At 50.8% G+C, this 19619-nt stretch overlaps 1 protein-coding gene across 1 annotated transcript; it reads right to left on the bottom strand.

Moving 5' to 3' along the window:
* Positions 1 to 3301: 3301 nt before the first annotated feature.
* LOC123189399 (sugar transport protein MST1) lies at positions 3302 to 8149 on the bottom strand. Its single transcript, XM_044601810.1, has 4 exons — positions 7901 to 8149; positions 7485 to 7804; positions 4178 to 4810; positions 3302 to 4093 (listed from the first exon to the last, which is right to left on the bottom strand). The coding sequence occupies exons 1-4, from the start codon at positions 8034 to 8036 to the stop codon at positions 3641 to 3643; spliced, it is 1542 nt and encodes a 513-aa protein (XP_044457745.1). The 5' UTR covers positions 8037 to 8149; the 3' UTR covers positions 3302 to 3640.
* Positions 8150 to 19619: the final 11470 nt, after the last annotated feature.

Below are 19619 nucleotides of genomic sequence, written 5' to 3'. Positions count from 1 at the left end.
ATATTATCTACTATTTTGGACATTATTGGGCTTTATTATTCACTTTTATATTATTTTTGGGACTAACCTATTAACCGGAGGCCCAGCCCAGAATTGCTGTTTTTTGCCTGTTTTAGGGTTTCAAAGAAAAGGAATATCAAACGGAGTCCAAACGGAATGAAACCTTCAGGAACGTGATTTTCTCAACAAACAAGACCCGGGAGACTTGGACCCTACGTCAAGACACAAAAGAGGAGGCCACAAGGTAGGGGGGCGCGCCTACCCCCCTAGGTGCGCCCTCCACTCTCGTGGGCCCCCTGTTGCTCCACCGACGTACTCCTTCCTCCTATATATACCTACGTACCCCAAAACGATCAGATACGGAGCCGAAAACCTAATTCCACCGCCGCAACTTTCTGTATCCATGAGATCCCATCTTGGGGCCTGTTCCGGAGGTCCGCCGGAGGGGGCATCGATCACGGAGGGCTTCTACATCAACACCATAGCCTCTCTGATGAAGTGCGAGTAGTTCACCTCAGACCTACGGGTCCATAGTTATTTGCTAGATGACTTCTTCTCTCTTTTTGGATCTCAATACAATGTTCTCCCCTCTCTTGTGGAGAACTATTCGATGTAATCTTCTTTTTCGGTGTGTTTGTTGAGACCGATGAATTGTGGGTTTATGATCAAGTCTATCTATGAATAATATTTGAATCTTCTCTGAATTCTTTTATGTATGATTGGTTATCTTTGCAAGTCTCTTCGAATTATCAGTTTGGTTTGGCCTACTAGATTGATCTTTCTTGCAATGGGAGAAGTGCTTAGCTTTGGGTTCAATCTTGTGGTGTCCTTTCCCAATGACAGTAGGGGCAGCAAGGCACGTATTGTATTGTTGCCATCGAGGATAACAAGATGGGGTTTTCATCATATTGCATGAGTCTATCCCTCTACATCATATCATCTGACTTAAGGCGTTACTCTGTTTTTAACTTAATACTCTAGATGCATGCTGGATAGCGGTCGATGAGTGGAGTAATAGTAGTAGATGCAGGCAGGAGTCGGTCTACTTGTCTCGGACGTGATGCCTATATACATGATCATACCTAGATATTCTCATAACTATGCTCAATTCTGTCAATTGCTCAACAGTAATTTGTTCACCCACCATAGAATACTTATGCTCTCGAGAGAAGCCACTAGTGAAACCTATGGCCCCCATGTATATCTTTATCATATTAATCTCCTACTACTTAGTTATTTCCTTTACTTTTTTACTTTGCCTTTATTTTACTTTGCATCTTTATCACAAAATACCAAAAATATTATCTTATCATATCTATGAGATCTCACTCTCGTAACTGGTCGTGTAGGGATTGACGACCCCTATTCGCGTTGGTTGCGAGGATTTATTTGTTTTGTGCAGGTACGAGGGACTCGCACGTAGCCTCCTACTGGATTGATATCTTGGTTCTCAAAACTGAGGAAAATACTTACGCTACTTTGCTGCATCATCCCTTCCTCTTCGGGGAAAACCAACACAGTGCTCAAGAGGTAGCACCGCCACCGCCCAATCCGAGGATTAGAGTTTCCCCCGGAGCTGCACGACGAGTAATGAGAGCCGCGACGACGCCTTCAAGAAGGGAACGAGCTCCGCCGCTGCCGGTCCGTCCGAAGATAGAACAGGGTTTCACCCCAGTCAAAACTCACTGCCACCGAACGCCGCACCCCGGCGGCCATGCCGCCCACACAGCCATGGCCACCGGGCAGCACCAAGCCACGGCCTCCGCCCGAGAGCACCGCGCAACCACCACCAGGGTCACCGCCCGACATCCAAGACCTTGACACCACCTCAGCCGAGACCTGCCGCTATCCCAACCAAAGAGACAAGCAGAAAGGTCCCACCTTTCGCACCCCTGGGCAACCCCCAGCGTCGAGACCCAATAGGTCGGCCATCTGGCCTCCATCGACCCGTCCTGCAGCACCGGGCGCGAGGCGAGCTCGGTTCCATAACACCGTGCGTGAGACGAGGCAGTCCTGCAGCATTGTGCGCGAGACGAGCTTAGTCCTGCGGCACTATGTGCGAGACGAGCTCGCACCTGCGCACCGGGCGCGAGACAAGCGATGGACCGCAGCAGAGAGAAGGCCAGCCCTTCGCCGAACATAGCGACCGGACGACACGGAGGGGGGATCAAAGGCCGATACAAGCCGCCTACGGACAAACCGACGCCAGGACGAGTCAGCCGTCGCCAAAGCCGACTTGCCAAGCCACCGTGGAACCATCCACAACCGGAGCAGCGACCACCCCGGCCACTGCCCAACCCGCGCCGCTCGGCGAGCTCCACGCGTCGGAGTCGCCGGCCACACACCTCCCAGGGCACCACCACCCCGCTGCCTCCTCGGGAAGGAGGAGGCAGCCGACCGCAGACCAAGGCCAGCGCAGCCCGCGCCATCCAACAGGGAGCTCGAGATCCCCCGGCTGGACATGCAACCACCATCACGCGATGCCGGCCGCCACAACCTCCCGCTGCCCCGCACGAGACGCCGCCAACCGGCAGCACACGGGAGCTCCGGCGAGCTCCCTCCAGCCCCTGCGTCGCCAGCCGGACCACAGGCGCCAGATCCGGGCGGATCTGGCCAGGCGCCCACCAGCGCGCCGCCACCTGAGCCGGACCACCCAGCAGCCGCCGCACCTCCACCGGGGCTCAGACCGCCACCGCGCCGCCACCAGACGGCCGCACCGCCGCCCCGCACCACCAGCGCCGTGCCGCTGGGCCCTGCCGCATCCCAGCGTCGCCACCCGCGAGCTCCGCCCCGCGACGAACCCCGAAGGCAGAGGAGGAGGGAAAGGCCCCGCCACCGCCGCGCCGACCGGGCTTTGCCCGTCAACGCCTGCCAGCGGCGGCGGGGGAGGGAGAGGTGGGAGGGGGAAGGGAGGAGCGGCGGCTAGGGTCCCCCCCCCCCCCCCCCCCCCCCCCGGCGCGCGTGGGCGCGTCGCGGGAAGGAGGAGCGGTGGCTACTTAGTTTCAGGTACCGCCGGCGGGTATCTTAGGCGAAGGCCCTCTCGCCCACTGTAGTAGCCACCACAATCGTAGCTCAAAGCTTCTTCTGCCATGGCTATCCCTAGTCTCCTTCGCCTTCGCTGCGGCCACTGATCGCCCCGCGCCTCGCCATTATGTCTAGGAGCTCCGCCTCCTCAAACTCTCCTTCCCTGCGCTAGGAATCGAATGGATAGCAAACTAGTCACATGAACTTGGAGCATTAGTCAGCCAAGCACAATGGATAGCAAACTAGTCACATGAACTTGACACTCAAACAATTGTTATGGGAAATAAACCTTGGTTTTACAGTCATTTGTAACTCTCAAACAAGTCTTGATGAGTCCATTTTCTTGTATGTGTCATTTTCTTCTTGCTAGCGCAGACAACGAATGTTATTCAATCCGGAATGACGAATGGACGTACTACAACAGCACGAAACAACAATCATTTTTCCACAAAAGAAAAGAAAACGAAAAGAAAAAAGAAACACAAATCTTTCCACAAGCAGCACTGCGGCTCCATATACCCACACACGAACACACAGACACAAACACGTACGGGTACGGAGATCAAAGCCACACCCATACCCATCTTTGCCACGATGACAAAGGCGCTAAACGTCGTCAGTTTATGAGCGCGTCGGTGTTCTTGGGCGGCTGCTGCACCTTGACGAAGCGTCCCCAGTACCAGTGCCGCGCCCAGACGGCGCCCATGGCCTCCAGGGGCACTCCCTTGGTCTCCGGCAGGAATGCCACCACGAAGGCTGTCATGACGGCGACCCAGGCCGCGTAGTAGATGAACGTGGCGTACTTGAAGCTGCACAGCACGGAGAGGAACGTCTGCGTGAGCACGAAGGTGGCGCCGAGGTTGACGGCCACGCTGATGCCCTGCCCCGCCGACCGGACCTCCACCGGGAATATCTCGCCGGGGATCACCCACGTCAGGGGACCCCACGACCACCCGAACGACGCCGAGAACACGCATGTCAGAGCCAGCACCGCGACGGAGTACTTCCTCGCCATCGCGGACTCGCCGTCACGGCCGATCTGCGACCCCATGATCCACGCAACCGCAACCTAATCAAAGGCAGCAGCAAACGAACTGTCAGAATCACGACGTGGAAACCGAAAGCATGCGTTCCCTTTCCGTGTTTGTTGTACCTGGCACATGATCATGACGAGTCCACCAGCCAAGAACAGCGGCCTGCGACCGTAGCGGTCCACCGTGGCGACGGACACGAGGGCGGAGCCGAGGTTGACGGCGCCGAGAATGACGGCGCCCATCAGCGCGGCGTTGCTCCCGAACCCGGCCGTCTGGAACAGCACCGGCGAGAAGAAGGCGATGACGATGACCCCGGTGAGCTGCTGGAAGAGCGGCACGGCCACGGCCATCACCAGGTGGGGGCGGTACTCCCTCCTGAGGATCCTCCGGAACGCGCCCTGCTCGTTGGAGCGCGCCACCTCGACCGCGCGGGCCACGTCCTCCAGCTCAGCGTCCACGTCGGCCGTGGGGCCGCGGACACGGCGGAGCGCGGCGCGCGCCTGCTCCACCCGCCCGCGCACGATGAGGCTGCTGGGAGTGTCCGGGATGAGCAGGGCGCCCACGAGGATGACGGCCGCCGGCACCGCCGCCAGGCCGAGGGAGAGCCGCCAGCCCCACCGCGGGATGCGCGCGGCGCCGTAGTTTGTGAGGTTGGCCGCGAGGTTGCCGATGCCGAGGAAGAGCTGGAACCCCGTCGTGAAGGCGCCCCTCCACTTGGCCGGCGCCGTCTCCGCCAGGTACACCGGCGCCGCCTGTCATGAGTTGCCACGGTCACGTCACATGGTGCATTTGTTCGTACATCGCACACGTGAAGCGTAGTTATTAATCAGGACGCAAGCGATTAGTACTCCCTCCGAGAGAGTACGTGCGGATTAGTCAGTGTGTCCTAATAGTAATCGACTTCGGGTCGACCATTATATTCGTGCGACATGTGATGTAGGCAATGGACGAGTAGCTCTGCACGGACGACAGAAACATAGGAGGAGCTATCACCAACCTACCACAACGCCCGCCCAACGAAGGAAAGTGAGATGCTTGACTCACCCATGCGTGCCTGCACGAGCAGAATGTTGCACCTTAACCACTGAAGTCTGAACAAAAGATGAAACGCGACATCCTATCCACTATTCAATTTGAGTAACACGAGAGCGATGGGTTGAGGCCCTGTTTGGTTCATAAGTCTTAGGACTTTTTTTAGTCTTAACTTATAAGTCCCAAGTCCCTAAAAAGTCCCTATCTGTTTGGTTTCTGAGACTTATAAGTCTTTATAAGACCATATTACATCTATAAGTCCCTATAAGTCCCTCTTTAAGAGTCTTATTTTATAAGTCCCAAATGTCCACTTTAAGTCTCTACAAGTCCCTCCTGTTTGATTTAGATGGGACTTATAGGGACTTATTTAAGTTCCTAGACCAATAAATCCCTGTAAACAAACACCCTCTGGGTCAAAACTAGCCACTTGCCCTAGCTAACCAGGGGAGGCAGCGGACAAACGAAGCAAAGGGCCCAGCCAGCTACCACCTTTCTACTAATCTGCATGACATGTGAACGGCTGTAGGACTTCACGGTACGTGGTTTCTCCTTGGACCATCCGAAATGTTGACCTCTTAATTAAAGTGGGTTATAACTTTAAATGCCTGCATAGCTAAAGCATATAATCATCAAGAAAATACATTGCATTTCAGTCTCTTTTTTTGAGTTAGAATGGGTTTTGTTTTATTCATTCATCTCGGCAAGGTCCGAGTTCAACACAACAAATACAATCCGGTAGTTGCTAGAGGATCCGAGTGAATTTCAGTCAACCTTTTGTATTTGCTTCGAGTTTATGTAGATTGACGAACTACTACAATATTATTCCCTCCATCCGGGATTGTTAGGCAGCGATTCTAAGTAAGAGTGGTAGAAGTAAATTGCAAGTACTCCTTTCGTTCCATAATGTGGTGCATTTTTTTAAGTCAAACTTTACAAACATTGATAAAGTTCAGAGGAAAAACTATTTATACCTACCATACCAAGTATGTATACACTATAAAAATACATCTTATGATGTATCTAATGAGATACACCGGGAGTAGTCGGTATTCTGGATGTAGATATTTTGCTATACAATCTTGGTTCAAACTTGTAGAGTTTGACTTTTGAGAAAACCCTATATGCACTAAATTATGGAATTGATGAGTATAGACCATGGAAGGTAAACTTACGAATTTGCTGAACTGTGCAAACTCGGTTGGTGAGACTCGCTTCAGCAATATAAAAGAGCGAGTTGCGGAGATATAGATGGATATAGATAGATACAGATACAGATATATATATTGATATAGAAGATGTGTGGAATTACGCCCTCCTACCAAGATAATTCCCACCAAGCCATAGCCACCCCACCCCTCTTTTTGAGGGACCATAGTCACCCCCTTTATGAAACCTTTTTTCTATGCAATTGCGAATCCTTGTTTAGGCAGGCAATATGTTTTGAATCTCAGTTTCAGAACTTATGTTTACTGCTGAAATTGTTGAAATATTTTGACTGAATATTGTTGAAATTACTGAAATTTCAGTGAAATTACATTGAAAGTGAGGGCAATACATAGAGAACTATTATTGTCTCATTGGGAGCTTTATCTGATAGGTGGGTGAGTAGCTTTATTTATCACTCTATGTAGATCAATCGCCACACATCAAAATCAGGAGCCACGACAATATATAGAGATGTATCACTTCAGTTGGGTAGATTGTTGTCACATTCAGGTTTTTCAGGTCTAGGTTTTCTTTCACTTTATTAGGTGGCTCATTCGCCACACATCAAAATAAGTTTACTAAAGATGCGACAATTTATTTGGATCGGAGGGAGTAGAAACAATACTCCCTCCATTTTTTTTATAAAAGGCCATTATAAAAAACACATTTTGCATCTATACAAGGCCACCAACAGTAATCAAGGCAAATATTAATGATGTTTTCTCATACTATTAATCCATGGTTTAATTACTAGCATGCATGTAGTGGATGATAATGACACGCTCAACAACTTCCTCCCTTCTGGCCACTCAATTTCCTCTAATGTGCATGCATCCTATTAATTAACCCGGTAATTGAGAAAATAATTTGGCATGTAAAGCACACATTAATTTTTATTTTGGTACCTGTAATTTGAGTTTGTGGCTTTGTATATAAAAATGAAGGGAGTACTATACTTAGGCACCGAGTTAGCCACCTAATAAACTGTCGCTTGTTTGAAAAAACATTTAAATTAGACCAAATCTTCAATAGAGTAAACAATCTGGTCGAGTTTATACAGTTTAAAGGGCCAAACAGATTGTGATTTTCTTGAAATTCGGCAACCAGCTCGTTGTTTCTACTTATACAGTTCCAAAAATTCTGTACTGGTTCCAGATACAGATCAGCTGTTATGAATACAAAACATACCTGGTTGGTGAAGCCGATGCCGAAGCCGAGCATCATGCGGCCGACGATGAGCATGGCGATGTTCACCGCTGCGGCGTTCACGGCGGCGCCGGCGAAGAAGAACGCGCCGCCAGCTAGCATGACTGCCTGTCTCCCGACTGCCCTGGTGACCCGGCCAGCCGCGAGCGACGCGACCAGCCCCGCCAGGTACAGCGACGACGTGAACGCCGTGAGCACGTGGCTGTCGTAGACGCAGTACTGGTCCCGCCGCGCCGCCGCCATCCGTCGGAGCACGCCCGGGAAGAATTCCTCCAGGAATGACTCCATCGCCGTCACGCCCCCTGATCGACCAAACATTATCACCGATGTACGTACATGCATAGAGATTAGAGAAAGACACATCTCGGCAGAATTGCATACACTTGTGAGGCCGGTACCTGAGATGCCGATGTCGTAGCCGAAGATGAGGCCACCGGAGGCTGCCATGAGGCAGGTGACCACGACGGAGAAGGTTATGCCGCCGCCGTAGTCGCCCGACGGGGCATCGGCCACGGCGAACCCTCCACCAGTCATCGCAAGCCTGCCACCGGGTTAGCCTCACTTGCACGCACGCGTAGACTTGACCACTAGCTATAACAACTACACAGCGCGTTGTAGCTAATCCCGATCAGTGTGGTATTGTATAGGGGTGGTGACCGGTGAGTGGCAGGGGTGTGTCCCTCAGAGCATCCTAAAACAAGAAACCAAGCGCCCTACAAGCGCTTTCAGAGCTCAGGCACTAGTGGCCGTCGGATCGATTCCTTGATGCGATTTCGTCCATCTGATCTCGCTCCGGATTGACCTTGGCCGTCGGATTAGAGGCAGAAACTGTCGCAATGAATAGGGTGGCCTCCAGCCTGCCACCGCGTGTAAATTGACTGCCCCGCCGAGGGCATTTTTGTCATTTCACCTGCTTGGAAAAATATCCAATAACAAAATGAGAGCTAGCGCTGGAACCCTAGCCGATTCCCTCCCGCTCCCGCCCGCTCTCCTCTCCTCCCTGTTGCCGCCAGCCATCCTCCCCGCCCCGCCTCTTCTCCTTCCCACAGCCCCCTCCTTCGGAGAAGTAGCAGCCCCCGCCTGCCGCCGTCGCCGTCTGCTTCCCCACGCTGCCGCCGTCTCCTTCACCTTGCCTACCGATCCCGGCCATACATGTCCCGTCATCGTCATCGTGGTCCTCGCGTGCATAAGGCAGGAGAGCGTGGCTCTCCTCTCCCGCGACCGGTTGGCGTCCGGAGCTGAAGACCGTGGCATCCAGGGCCGAGAGTGTCCCCTTCAGAGCCGCCACTGGGAACGCCGGATGCGATGACCCGCAGGTTCATCTCTCTCTCTCTCTCATGTTTCTCTTCTTTGATCCACTCTTGCCGCCATCTCCTGACCCGACCACAACGCCCATTCATCGCAGATTCTCCCCTGCCCCCTCTCATCTGCGTCGGCCAGCCCTGTCGGACGGCAAACAACGCGCACGCCGACTTCGGCCCACGCGGCAAGCGGTGGTCGTCCCAGCCGCCGGCGCCTCCAACGGCTCGACACCCCTCATCATACGCCATCTCGCCGCTCTGAGCCGAGTCCCCACGCGCCGCCCTCGTTGCCGGTCGTTACGCCATCCGATACATGAGGTCTTCTGTCATGCAGATCTATTTTGGGTCTTGACTTGCATCATCTATTTTGCTAGCTGCATGTAGATCATGAACTCTGCCAGATTGGTTTGAGGTTCATTTTCTATGCCTTGCCAACATTAGGAATCCATCCTGATAATACAGTAGTATAGCCTGAGCTTCAGTATCGGTAGGACGAATTCAATATTGAACCTTGGCTGTATGTAACCATGAATTCAATAGAAATAACAAGTCTCAACAAAGTCGAGTAGGAAAATTGAAAAATAGGATTCTAGCAAAGCCAGGAAACCCGCTGTCCATAGATCGTGAACTCTGCCATATTGGTGTGAGATTTCTGGGCCTGATTCATCTCTTTTGCTTTGCCTTATCAGCATACAATACTAATTATTACAGACCAAGTATTTTTCAGGAATAACAAGCAATTTTAATAACAAATCTTAAGAAAACTAGTATTGCAGTTTAACCAGGGTTGGGCAACCTCATTATTTATCATCCTTTGCGGCTTGATCAATCCCCTGTCCTGAAGCGCCAAAGTGGTTAGAACTTGTTGTGGCAGGTGCAGCGAAACTGCTGCTGCCCGAGTTGAGGCAAGCAAAGCACACCCACTGCCTCCATGTCCATTGCCGCTCAGGCAACCGAGGAGATGTGCTAGCACTGTCAACGCTGCTTTCCATTAGGTGGGGGACGAGATGGTTGTCATCGTCATGGGAGTGGGGCTACAAAACAAAGAAGGGAATTTGAACAAGAGGGCCGATATTACAGGCATCAAATAAGAAACCGAGCAGCTACATAAGTAGATACCTCTTGTTCTTTCTGCTCGGAGTCCAAATTTTCTCTATCCTCTTTGTCATCGACTCTTACCTGAACTGATGTATAAATAGTGTTAGCATGATCCGAAAAGGAAGCCGGTAGTACCTCTTGTTCGATATGTTTCAGAGTCTAAAAAAGCCAACACTGGTAGCTATCAGGAAATTGAAGAAAAAAACATATGCCATGTAGACAAAAGAGCATGTAGTAATACGTACCAGACGTGGACCAAAAACTGCTCAGAGACAAAAGAGCATGTAGTAATATGTACCTAGAACGAGATAGACATTTAGAGTACGTACTTGTCTCCATTGAACAACCCTTTGGAGATCTACCGGAAGTAGGAGGAATACTGGCGCCAACGGGGATCCTTTAATTGGGTCCTCTTTGATGATGCCAACACGGCCTACTTTCAGGCTATCATGAGTGGCCGTCGACATAGGTGCACCATCCTGCTTCTTTGGGATGGGGATCAGCTGTTGCAGGACCCCAGAGAAATCCGGGATCACGTAGACGGATTCTACAAGAATCTATTTGCTGGCCGCCCCAGTTGGGGATCGCCCTCGTGGAGTCCATTTGGGATGAAGGGCAAAGTGTCAGAGAATAGGGCGTTGCTCGCTGCATTTGAGGAGGCCGAGGTGGGAGCGATCATTAAGGGCATGAATCCCGCGTCGGCCCCTGGGCCTGGTGGTCTTTCGGTGCGCTTCTTCCAGACCTTCTGGTCCTCCATTAAGGAGGAAATTATGGCACTCTTCCATGAGCTGGCCCAGGGTGTTTTGGACCTCTCACGGTTGAACTACGGGATCATCACCCTCATCCCGAAGGTACAGGTGTCGGTGTCAAAACCGACAGATCTCGGGTAGGGGGTCCCGAATTGTGCGTCTAAGGATCGAAGGTAACAGGAGACGGGGACACAATGTTTACCCAGGTTCTGGCCCTCTTGATGGAGGTAATACCCTACGTCCGGCTTGATTGACTTTGATGAGTATAGGGGTTACAAGAGTTGATCTACCACGAAATCGTAATGGCTAAACCCTAGATGTCTAGCCTGTATGATTATGATTGCCTCTACAGACTAAACCCTCTGGCTTATATAGGCATCGGAGGGGGCTAGGGTTGTACAAAGTCGGTTTACAGAGAAAGGAATATCCATATCCGCACGCCAAGCTTGCCTTCCACACAAAGAAGAGTCCCATCCGGACACGGGGGAGAGTCTTCTATCCTATATCTTCGCGGCCCATTAGTCCGACCCATGTTGCATAGCCCGGACGCCTGAGGACCCCGTAATCCAGGACTCCCCCAGTAGCCCCCGAACCAGTCTTTAATGATGACGTGTCCGACGCGCAAATTGTCTTCGTCATTGCAAGGCAGGTTCCTCCTTCGCAGATCTCCAAGCATCTGAACCAAAGGACTGTATTCAGTTTTACATCTTCGGTCTTCGGTCATCGGTCTTCGGCTTTACATTAGATGTTATATCCTTCGTCTTCTGCGCCATCGCCGCTCCAGCTCCCACATGTCAGATGAATATGAAGGGTCCAAGCATTTTTACACATAACACCCGGGCCGTGCGGGGAAGGCGCCTAGTTAAGGAGATTGAATCTCAAGTGCCATTCCATACCAGGCAGAAAATCCTCAGAGCTTGCCACAAGAAACCACGCAAACATGGCCAGCGCTCCTAGTTCTTCTTCCCGCCACCATGGCCCGCAAAAAGGCGATTGGGAGAGCTATTCTATATCCCACGCCCAGCTGACCAAGATCCAGATGCAGGGATATCTCCCCCCTGCGGATCTAGTCCCTGTTCGGGCGGGATTAACCTCTTTTACTGGCGAAGCCTTGGCAGAAAATTTCCCCAATCCTTTAGAAGGGGAGCGAGTGTGCTTCATTTCCTTTTTATTAAGAGGCGCTGGATTTCCAATCCATCCTTTCCTCCAAGGTCTCCTGGAGTACTATGGCCTCCAACTGCACAACCTTACGCCAGGCTCCATTCTGCACATCGCGGGCTTCGTCGCTCTTTGCGAGCTGTTCCTAGGCTGCGAGGCCCATTTTGAATTATGGAGGAAGCTCTTCTGCCTCGTCCCTCACTCCCAAAAGGGATCCATATTCGAGGTGGGCGGCGCCTAAGTGTGGCGTATAGCCGGGGCAGGATACCTATCCGGCACTCCAAAGAAGGCATCCAAAGAGTGGCCCTCGGAGTGGTTTTATATTGAAAGATGTCGTCCTATCCGATGAGGCCTACCCACATTTTCCAATGCTCTGTTAAAGAAGCACCACAGCTGGTGCCCCCAAAGCCTTGAGGAGGAAGACAGTGCGGAGGTTCAGTGGCTAATGGACAAGATAAAGGCACTCGCCCAATCTGGACTGTCCATTATTGAGGTAATGGAAATTTCGATAACGCGGGGCGTTCAACCACTCCAATCCAGAGGACTCCCGATGTGGCATTATAACGAACAATACGACGCACCATGATGCAGATGCAAGGGTCTGGACAACTTCGCCGCCTTGGCCGCCATGCTGGCTGATCTTTTTAAGGGGGAGAAAGAGGAATTCACTCGCCTTAAGTGCCTAGATGGCTTTTCCATGTACAACCCACCCAGCTCGGTGAGCCTTCGCTCATTAATTCTACTTAATACTCCTCCTGAGCCGTACCTAGCTGAACTTAACCCGACCATTTCTTGACAGGAATGGAGGAAAGTTGTCATGGAGATCTATAGCCCCACCTCGCAGCCGGAGGACCATAATCGGGACCTGGATCCCAGATTCGGAGAGGATCCGGATATATCCGTAGAGCTCAAGGAGGGGGTTTTCTATCAAGCGAGTTATGATGGCACGGAAGTGGCCGTTATAGCCGATTACCCCGGCCTTCTCCCTTCCTCCCACGTAAGTACCCTGAAGACGTCCCCTCAAAAAGAGGTTTCTCACTGTGCTTCACCCACTTCACTGTCTTGTGTTTTAAAGGGACGGCGTTCGTCTCGCCACTCCTTACCAGAGGTATCCCATAAAAGGGGGGGGGGAGCCCGTGCGAGGTGGGTCTTCGAAGAGAAGGGCAGATGACGACACTGTCCAGCCTTCGTCGAAGAGGTATGGTTTTTACTGTGCCCCATGACAATCGTACCGAACTATAACGTTCCTTACTGCACCATATTTTAGGAAGAGTGTTCGCCGAACTGTATCCGGAGACGTCGCCGGACATACGTCCACTAATCCGACCCGGCCCCTGCCTCGAGGGCTAGAGTTGATGCGGGTGTAATGTCGGATTGTCCTCTCTCCGAAGATTCAGATAATGTGTCCGTCACCAACTCCGAAGTAGAGAGTGCGATGAACCATCGGCGCTGGAGGGCCGCTATGCGCGACCCCAACTTTACGAAAGAGGCATTCAATGCCTTCAGGTCGACGGATGCATACATCCAGGCTGCTCGGGATGGGCTTACTAGGGACACTTACCAGCTTTCAAAAGACAAGCAGGTAAGATCGTACTACGTAGATTTAATAATCATGTACCAGTAGCCCCCGAGACTTGAAAACAGTTGAAGCAACTGATTTTAAGGATTGTTTGTACAATCAGGTACTCACAAAGAAGAACAACATGCTGTCTCAGGAGCTGGAAATCTTTTGGACCCAGTTAACTACTGTTACCGCCGAACTGGTGAAGTCCAAGGAGGCACCGACTGGTAATGTCCCCTCGTGCGTGGAAAATATGATCATGTGCCAGTAAAATAAACACCGTTGTATGTACGATGGCAGGATCACCGGGTCAGCTGGAAGAGAAACTGAAGGCCGCACAAATGGCTAAACAACATGCTGAAAGGCAAGAGGCCACTGGTCAGCGTGTACTAACACGGACCAGGAATGAAAAGAATAAGCTGCAGGACGCCAACACCCAGCTAGGCGAAGAGCTAAAAGACATGTGGGATCAACTGGCGGACGCCTTAAAGGAGAACCGAAAGTTGAGAGGCGGCATATTCAGTATGCCTTTTAACTTACTTCCGCACAGATCGCTAATGCGAATCCTAACACGTTTATTGCTGTAGGTGTGCTGACTGGGTGGCCCGAAGAAGAGGTTTCCGGATTTCAGGGTGACCTGCTACAGGAGCTATCGAAGGTGCATGAATGAGCGTGGAAAGCAATGAGAAACACCGCAAATGCTTTATGGCCAGCCGATTCTCCTCCAGGAAGTATGGAGGAACTCATTAATTTGTTCAAGGGAGCTCAGCGCTGTTTTGGGCTACGGAAGATATCAGCCTGTTAAGAAGCACTACAAAAAAAAGACACATCCGTGACATTTTGGGCCGAACAATTTTTTTTCTACCATACATATGACACTTCTATGACGATAATTGTGACAAAACCCGGTATCATCATAGATGTGGTGGGCTCCTACTTCTATGACAAAAAATCATGACAGAAAATGGGCTTTTCGTCCTGGGCGGGCCGGAGACGCAGCTGCATGACATTCTTTGGACCGTCCATGACGGAAAAAACCGTGGTAGAAGCGAGGGGGGGGGGGGAAATTTTGGGGAGTTCCCGGTTACGGTGGGAGGTCGGGGGCCGAGCGATGCATATTTATCTCGTACACGTACGCGTGTGTGTGCGAGGCGTTGGCTCTAACTGAACCCGAGCGAGGCGTTGGGCTCTAACTGAACCTGAGCGATTACACTGCAGGCTACGCGTTACTGAACCCGAGCGATCGGTCGACGGATATTAACTGAACCCGATCGAGCGATTCCTTTGCTACTGCTGCTAACTGAAGCCGATCGATGTTGCCTCTGGGATGAATAGTGAGCGTTGGGGGGGGGAGGGGTTTGGATAAACAGTGAGTAGTGGCGTTGCCTCTGGATGAACAGGACCCCATGGTGTGGTGGAGAGCGAGATGAACAGTAGACGGTGGAGGGGTGCCCGTGGAGGGGTGGTTGAATAGGACCCCGTGGTGTGGAGGGCTGGATGAATAGTAGACGGTGGAGGGGTGGTTGAACAGTAACCGGTGGAGTAGCGCGCGGTGGAGGCTGGATGAACAGGAGCCCGTGGAGGCTGGAGGAGGTCGACGATAGCCCGTGGAGGCGGGAGAAGGTCGACGGTGGAGATGAACAGTATCCCGTGGAGTCTCGTTTTGCAGTACGCCACACCCCCCGATGAACAGGACCCCCGTTTCGTCCGTTTTGCGGTACGCCACACCCCTCCCGATCAACAGGACCCCCGTTTCGACCGTAGGAGGTCCATTTCCTCCGTTTTGCGGTACACCACACCCCTCCCGATCAACAGGACTCCCGTTTCGACCGTAGGAGGTCCGTTTCCTCCGCTTTGCGGTAAGCCACACCCCTCCCGATCAACATGACCCCCGTTTCGACCGTAGGAGGTCCGTTTCCTCCGTTTTGCGGTACGCCACACCCCTCCCGATCAATAGGACCCTATTCCGAACGTAGGAGGTCTCTTTCCTCTATTGTGCGGTACGCCAGGCCTTATTTCCATCGCCTGTTCCGTCCAAGCCCTCCCGATGAACACGACCACGCATTCCGTTCCGACCCAACCACTACTAGGAAAAGGGCTATAGATGAAATTGACACTAATGGCGCACCAGACATGTGGTGCGCCACTACTATATACTAATGGCGCACCATGTGTTGGTGCGCCATTAGTGTGCAAATACTAATGGCGCACCACATCCATGGTGCGCCATTAGTAACAAGATTTTTTTTTATTTTTTTTCAAAACTAGTAATGGCGCACTGTGGGAGTGGTGCGCCATTACTAGTTAAACTAGTAATGGCGCACCACATCCATAGTGCGCCATTAGTAATTTTTTTTATTTTTTATTTTTTTAAAACTAGTAATGGCGCACTGTGGAAGTGGTGCGTCATTACTAGTTAAGCGCCATTACTAGTTAAACTAGTAATGGCGCACCACTAGTAATTTTTTTTTTCATTTTTTAATAATTTTTGAAAACTAGTAATGGCGCACCGTGGGAGTGATGCGCCATTACTAGTTCAACTAGTAATGGCGCACCATTCCCACGGTGCGCCATTACTAACTTGGCCCAAAAATTCCCTCGCATGCACCCCCTGGACCGCCTTTTCAGTTTTTTAAAAAATAAAAGAAAATGATGAAAATGTCAAAAAATAAAAGAAAATAAGTTTCCCATGTGATATGTGGTCTAGTTGTTGGGAAAATTTATAAATATGAATTTCGACTTTATTTGCAAAATCTCTCTGGAATTTGTAAAATGGGCATAACTTTTGCATACGAACTCGGATTAAAAAGTTTTCTATATGAAAAATCATCTACTCGAAAAGTTACATCCGAATTAAACATTTTCAAAATCCTCAAAAACCTAACAAAAAAAGTTACGGGGCTTTTAAGATCTGGAGGCAAAAAAATTCAAAAAATTTCAAACTTACTAGTGGCGCACCGTATGCTAGGTGCGCCACTAGTAATAGAAAAAATTTAGTTTCGATTTTTTTTCGGAATTTATTTTTCAAAATATGATACGTAATATGAACGGAAGTTTGAAATATTTTTTCAAAATTTCATCACACTCATGAACATGAACAAAGTCCTAAACATCAACAAGGTTTAATAGGATTGATATGCTAGATATATCAACAAGTGCCTGTGAAGTGAGCTGGTGCTAGGGTTGGATAGAACTTTGAAGTTAAGCGTGCTTGGGTTGGAGTATTGTGAGGATGGGTGACCTTTTGGGAAGTTTGACCACAGAGTGCGATTTGACCTGAGATTAAGCATATTTACCCGAGATTAATAAAAAAATTGTTTTTTTTTTAAAATTGAAAATAAATTATTACTAATGGCGCACTTCTATGTGGTGCGCCATTACTAAGTCAGATAGTAATGGCGCACCTCTAGGCATGGTACCAGTAGTGCGCCATTAGTAAGCAAAACTGGTGTGCCACTAGTAGGCCTATTCCTAGTAGTGAGCCGGTTGGCTCCCACGCGTTCCGTTGCCTCCCGATGAACACGACACATTCCGTTGCCTCCACATGAACACGACGCATTCCATTGCCTCTCCATGAACACAATGCATTCCGTTGCCTCCCCATGAACACAACGCATTCCGTTGCCTCCCCATGAACACGACGACGACGCTGTTTCTCCATTCCAACCCAGCCATGTACACGAGCCCTGACCGTACGTATGCGCGAGTAGGTGTTCGAGACCCTGTCCGTATGTACACATACGTGGCTGTATTTTCTTTCTTGCACCTTGGCCGCTGTACGTACGTGTACATGCTACGCGCGCGCCTCTACTATGACCAGTATGTACATACATGTTCGTGACCAGAATGACAACGCTACGTATGCTTCAACCAGGTGGGTCCCGACTGTCAGGCACTTCCTTGCCTACGAAGATGTAGCTGGTGGGTCCCAGCAGTCAGGGGGGCGAATCATTTTTTTGCCCGGACGCACTTCCTTGCGTGCGAAGGTGTAGCTGCTGGGTCCCAGCAGTCAGGGTGGCGAATCATTTTTTTTGCCCAGACGCACTTCCTTGCGTGCGAAGGTGTAGCTGGTGGGTCCCAGCAGTCGGGGGGTGAATCGTTTTTTCGGACGCACTTCCTTGCGTGCGAAGATGTAGCTGGTGGGTCCCAGCTGTCAGGGGGGCGAATCATTTTTTTCCCGGACGCACTTCCTTGCATGCGAAGATGTAGCTCGTGTGTCCCAGCAGTCAGGGGGCGAATCATTTTTTCACGAAATACAGTGGCCCGTCCGGTGGGTCCCCACTGTCAGGTGGAGCAATAATTATTTTGCGCGTAATAAGGAGGCACTTCCTTGCAGCTGCCGTGGACCCAGCTGTCAGCCTCTCCACGTACAGTCCACGTCCGATGGAAGTTGTTCCTTGACCACGTTGACCACGCCGCGCCGAGAGCACCAGGACGGTGGACGACGGCGAGGCCTAGGAAGGGGACGACGCGGAGCCGGGGAAGACGCGGTAGTGGATGCACACGCGGAGAGGAGTACAAGGGTTCACTGGTTCGGCCGCGTTGCCGTCGCCGCAGAATAACAGGGGGTGTGGGTGAGTGGAGGGATGGCCTGGCCAGCGGTGGGAGTAGTAGGGGGTGGTGAGGCCTCCGCGGCAGCACAACCGGCCATGGGAGGTAGGAGCAGGCGGCACGACCGGCGCTGCTTTGGGCGGTTGGAGCAAGAAGACCAGAGGTTGATGGGATCCGAAATATTTTTGTTCTGAAATTTCTAGTCAGATTAAATACAATTTCAATATAAATTTATATCACGTAAAAATCCAACGAAACATTGCGCTCGCAACAATTAATGAAATTAAAATTTTGATTATCCAAAAATAATATTTTATAAAGTAATCACGTGTTTGGTGCATTTTTTATAGTTACTGCCCAGTTTTTATAATTACATCCAACTATTTATTATTTCTTAAAGCCCATTTTCTTGTTAAGCCTAATGCATCCCTCCTAGAAAAGATTTGCAGCCCAGCGGGACGGAGAATAACAACTTGACCTTGCCCACGTATTCCTAAAAAAAGTATAGCTGGGCTAGCCATTTTCAGCTTGAAATTTTTTTAATATCTGGGCTGAATATCTGGCCTGGGCTAGACGGGCCACAACCCGCCCAGTTAATACCTGCAGCGATGTTTTCGTTGTTGTTCACAGGAGAAAAATTAGTATCTGGGCTAAACATCGAAAAACTCTGTAGTGCTCACACCTCCAAAACACAAATACTGCTCGAGCTGCTTGGTCCCAGCTGTCGGCCGCTTCTTGTGCAATTCTCTCGTTTATTGACTACTCCCTCCTTTCTGGTTTATAAGGCTCAATTCAAAAATCTCACCAACCAAGATAGATGATGAGTGGTGAAATATTTTTTATAGTTTGCAAAAGCACCCAATTAATGCTTCTGTTTTCCTCAAAAAAGTATGTTTACGAATGCATTAATTGCAATGCATGCATGCATTGGTCAGTTTTCTCTGAATACTTGCATGCAATGATTTAATGCACCTTGAAGTCTGAACATGTGATGGGGAACAACCAAATTGAGCCTTATAAAATGGAAAAACTAAAATTTCGAGATAAGCCCTGTAAACCGGAAAGGAGGGAGTACTACATAGGTTGACAATGGTGTGGGACCGTGATGTCAGGAAACCAGGAGGAAGCAAAATAAATTATAGTTTTTATATATATATATATATAAAATAAGAAGGCACTTGCGTACGTGAGGCTATGGACCTGGTGGGTCCCCATTGTCATCCTCTCCAAGTAAAGTCATCTCCTCGCCCGCGCGCGCTTTCCGTCCGAAACAGTCAGCGCCGCCCTCCCCGCTTCCCGGTGCAGGCGATTGCTCTGCCTTCAAACGACACAAGTGCCATCCGTTCGTCCATCTGCCGCCCACATTAATGATACACGATTGCTGAGGCTTCTACTCCGGCGCCACATGTCCGTCCCTCCGCCCGCCCACCATTGCTATATAAACTGCTGCACCGGCCATAGCCGCAGTCATCCGCATCCGTTCCCTTTCTCCTGTCCACACCACTACTGCCCACCATGGCTTCCTCGCGCTCCAGCGCTCTTCGGAACGGGCGGACGACGGACCACAAGAAGATGGCAGCCATTGCCGCCGACCGGCTAGCCGGCAGGCAGCCGGAGGACGACGACGTCCCAATGGAGAACATGGTAGTCGACAATCCGGCGCCAACCCCCTCCTCCACGCCATCCTCGCCGGTGCATT

This window comes from Triticum aestivum, chromosome 2A (genome assembly GCF_018294505.1).
Source record: "Triticum aestivum cultivar Chinese Spring chromosome 2A, IWGSC CS RefSeq v2.1, whole genome shotgun sequence".
In the NCBI taxonomy this organism is placed as follows: Eukaryota; Viridiplantae; Streptophyta; class Magnoliopsida; order Poales; family Poaceae; genus Triticum; species Triticum aestivum.
Note: the sequence above shows the minus strand (reverse complement) of the source record. Positions and strands in the feature narration are given on the sequence as shown.

Coding starts and splice junctions, on each gene's coding strand:
- LOC123189399 (XM_044601810.1), bottom strand. CDS start 8,036: ATGACTGGTGGAGGGTTCGCCGTGGCCGATGCCCCGTCGGGCGACTAC. Junction 7,805..7,900: donor CTACGACATCGGCATCTCAG/GTACCGGCCTCA, acceptor TTGGTCGATCAG/GGGGCGTGACGGCGATGGAG. Junction 4,811..7,484: donor GCATCGGCTTCACCAACCAG/GTATGTTTTGTA, acceptor AACTCATGACAG/GCGGCGCCGGTGTACCTGGC.